The sequence below is a fragment of the Gloeophyllum trabeum genome (assembly GCF_000344685.1).
Source record: "Gloeophyllum trabeum ATCC 11539 unplaced genomic scaffold GLOTRscaffold_00193, whole genome shotgun sequence".
Lineage (NCBI taxonomy): Eukaryota > Fungi > Basidiomycota > Agaricomycetes > Gloeophyllales > Gloeophyllaceae > Gloeophyllum > Gloeophyllum trabeum.
In genome coordinates this window covers 1-3,399 of record NW_006920602.1, presented here as the reverse complement: position 1 = coordinate 3,399, position 3,399 = coordinate 1, and the positions used below count along the sequence as shown (strand labels likewise).

At 53.9% G+C, this 3,399-nt stretch overlaps 1 protein-coding gene across 1 annotated transcript; it reads right to left on the bottom strand.

Annotated features, from left to right (window-relative positions):
• Nucleotides 1-534: 534 nt before the first annotated feature.
• GLOTRDRAFT_134456 (uncharacterized protein) lies at nt 535-2,888 on the bottom strand (the record flags this gene model as incomplete). The annotated part of the gene is made up of 2 exons (XM_007873428.1): nt 535-564; nt 621-2,888. The coding sequence occupies 2 exons, from the start codon at nt 2,886-2,888 to the stop codon at nt 535-537; spliced, it is 2,298 nt and encodes a 765-aa protein (XP_007871619.1).
• Nucleotides 2,889-3,399: the final 511 nt, after the last annotated feature.

The following is a 3,399-nucleotide window of genomic DNA, read 5'->3' as shown; positions in this document are numbered from 1 at the left end:
AACCGGTTCTGCATCTTCCCAAGCGATCGACGATCCCCATAGTAAGGGGAGTCCTCTGCGAGGAGGCTCTCGACGTGAGAGGTAAGTACCGGTCCCATCCCTTCACCCAAGTAGCTGAAGAACTGTTCAGGGTTAACGGTTCGTTCTTCCCCTGGTTCAGAGAGACAAGCCTCTCGGAACCAGGCTGCAACATCGAATAGTGGGTCTATCAGAGCATCGCCGGGGCATTCGACATGTCCCCAGCGGATGTTATCCACTATGGTATACATTCCAGACCCGTCCTTGAGTAGGCGGGCATGGAAACGATCCTGTGAGTAGATACACCTCTGTCCATCTTCGTTGACGATGTCCTCGTCCCCGGGATAGGGTGCCCCACGTACTAAGAGTTCTGCGGCGCGTACCGCGATTGGGTCGCGTCGCCAAAACCACCTCCGTGATTTTAAGGTACGTCGTGGAGTGCGACGCTTCTTTTTCCCGTAGTACTTCTGACAAGGTCGAGTTCCCTTCACAGGAGTCCCCCGGGGTATATGAGGTTTACCAATAGGTGGCTTCCCCCTTCTCCGGCTAGGTTCTCCCATCATAGGGCTGAATGCCACGCCGAAGAGTTCGAGGTGCCCCACCGTAATCGAGTCGGTGGCTTCGGTAGTCTCAGCTAAGTCCTTCAATTTTTCTGTGTTCGACAGGTCGATATTGACGTTGAAGTTCTCGACACCTGGGGGTTTATCCTCCCGTCGAGGCTTCATAGCGTATCCTTCAGGACAGTTGCGCGAGAGGTGGCCAGGCTCTTTGCAGCGGAAGCATTTCCCAGCTGCCCTTAGTTTGGCCTTCTCTCGCTCGCTCATCTGTGGCCGAGCGGGTCGATCTTGAGACCTTCCGCCCCCAGCAGTATTGGAATAGGAATTGGTCCTTCCGGTAGGGGAGGGCCATTTTTTATGGGCGTGGTTCAATCGATTGTTATTCGATCGCCCTCCGTCAGATGCTCGCGCTGCATGCGCGGGCGTCGATGGCTTGACAGGTGAGTGTTTAGACGACCTATCGTCTTTCGGCCGTTCCTTCGCGGTATTGCTCGTAGCCAGCGATACCTCAAAGCGATTAGCCCATTTCTCAACTTCTGCCCATGAGGACGAATCGGGATCTAACTCTTTCTCCCACAGTTTGGCTTGGATGGGTTTATTCAGTCCCTTCCATAGCTTTACAACGCGTTCGCGTTTGCTGTACGTGCCCACCATGTTGATTAACTCGGTGAGTTCGAAAATATATTCTTTGACCGTTCTATTGTCCTGATAACAGCGGTTCAACTTAGCGCGAAGCTGATCACGGAAGTTAACCGGGAAACAATAGTCGAACAGGCCCTTCAAGAACTTCTCCAAGTCCCGGGCTCCGTCAGCGGAAACGATGTTGTAATAATCGTAGGCTTTCCCATCCAAGTAGCGAGATATATATCTCACTTGCTTTTCTTTCTCCAGCCGTCCATCCTCGACGTACGCGATCGCTTCCGACATAAATTTGTTAAAGCGCCGTACGTCAGGTGTCCCATCATAGGTCGAGGGGGGCTGCGGCTTCAGAATGCTTTTGTGAGTATTCTCCCGTTTCTTCTTGTCGCGAGGCTTGTCGCGTTTGACAGCCTTTTCGACATTCTCATAGCGCTTTCGCCAGGTACCAGCTGACGAAGACGAGCTCGAATCGGGGCCCGACGAGCTAGGGTCAGGTTCCGAGTCAGTCAACAAGTTAGGTGCATCCCTTTCGCTCGACGAAGAGCTGGAATGGTCCGAGCTATCCGACGAGTCCGGGGACCCTGGTGAGCGCTCATTCGATTTCCTTAATCTATCGAAGGTTTTACCGATGGCGCTTTTAGGGTGTACCTGATTAACAGGTCGTAACCCTTCGTCTCCCTTCTTCTCAGAGGGGGTTTTCGACGGCCGTCCCTTACGTTTGGAAGGATCGACGGCGCCACGGCCCTTCTTCTCTTTCGAGGTGAGTGGCTTCTCCACTGCGGGTTCTTTGGGTAAGGTTTCACCTTCCAATTCGGCTTCCAAGCGTGCGGCCAATGCTTTCAAAGCGTGGATACGCTCGCGCTTGGTGTGCGATTGTTCAACAGGTTCCTCGGAGGGTACCACATTGTTATTAACACTGTAGTTACTAGGAGCACGAATACCGGAGTTCTGTTTTTGTTTAATAGATTTCCAGTTTTGAAGCGCAGCAAGCTGCGTCTCGATGTCATAGTCTGACTCTTCGAGACCCGCAGCAGCCCAGTTCCTTGGGTCGACCGCCTTCCCTTTAGACTTGGAAGGACCGGCTTCTCCCCTTCCAGCCACAGTGGCGTTACCCAATAGAGTAGCGGTGTTACCCGGTTTGGAAGGCATGTGTGGCGTGAGATATCTTTCTGTCTCAGACGCCGAACCTTCAGACTCTACACGAGCCCGTTTCTTATTCTGAATTGACCGGTTCCCGCTCGAGGCGGGGCTTCGGCCGCGGCGACGGGTAACCGTTTCCCAGGTTCCCTCGTCGTTCTCAGGGTTGGCAGTAGCGCCCTTCTCTTTCTCGCCAGCACCCAGCTGGTTCAATTCTAGTATTTTACTATTACTAGCTAATACATCCGCAGATATATTATCGTTCCTCGGAGCAGCGCGCGGCGTACTCGTCAAAGGAAGTTCTACCCTCCTCTCGTCAGAGGAGGGGCTACACGCTCGCGCAGCGTCGGCGTAAGAACGCTCAACAGCTGGGGCGGCGGGGGCGGAGATGTATCCGCCCTCCGTATCAGATGGAGGGGGCTCAGAGAGCGCCTCCGAGTCCGACTGGGCGGACTTCTGTTGCGGAGCGATTTTTTGAGTAACCCGTGCCGCCGGGGCACGGGCGCGGGTGGTTCGGAGCGGGTAGCGGGAGGTCATTGAGTGGCGATGGTCGGAGTTGAGTCGGAGTCGAAATCGGAATCGAAGTCAAAGTCGAGTGTCGCTGTCGAAGTAGAAGCCGTCGGAGGTCACGGGTGATCAGCCCAAGAGTCGCCCAGACGAATAATACTAAGCAGAGACTAGAGCGAGAGCTTTGGTTCTGTCAAAAATATGTGAGGTTTCGGCGTAGTCCGATACCGCACACGACGAATAGGGTAGGCAAATGTTCACACGCTCGTAGACAGTGGTAAAGTCTCGATTGTAGAACGCCTGTCTCTACACGGTACAATACTAGGTCTTTTATATGATAACAGTAGGGTCTAGACAATGGAAAACTTCCTGAACGCTGAGTAAGAGGGTAAGGAAAATAATGAGGGATACAGCGATACTGAATACTGTGGCTGCTCGATCCCTAAGCCACAGCCCGATCCTCAGCCACAATCGGCACGGCACGCGAGTCTCCCCACGCCTGGACCGCCTATAGCCCCCGTTCCCGGGCCGAATCCTCACA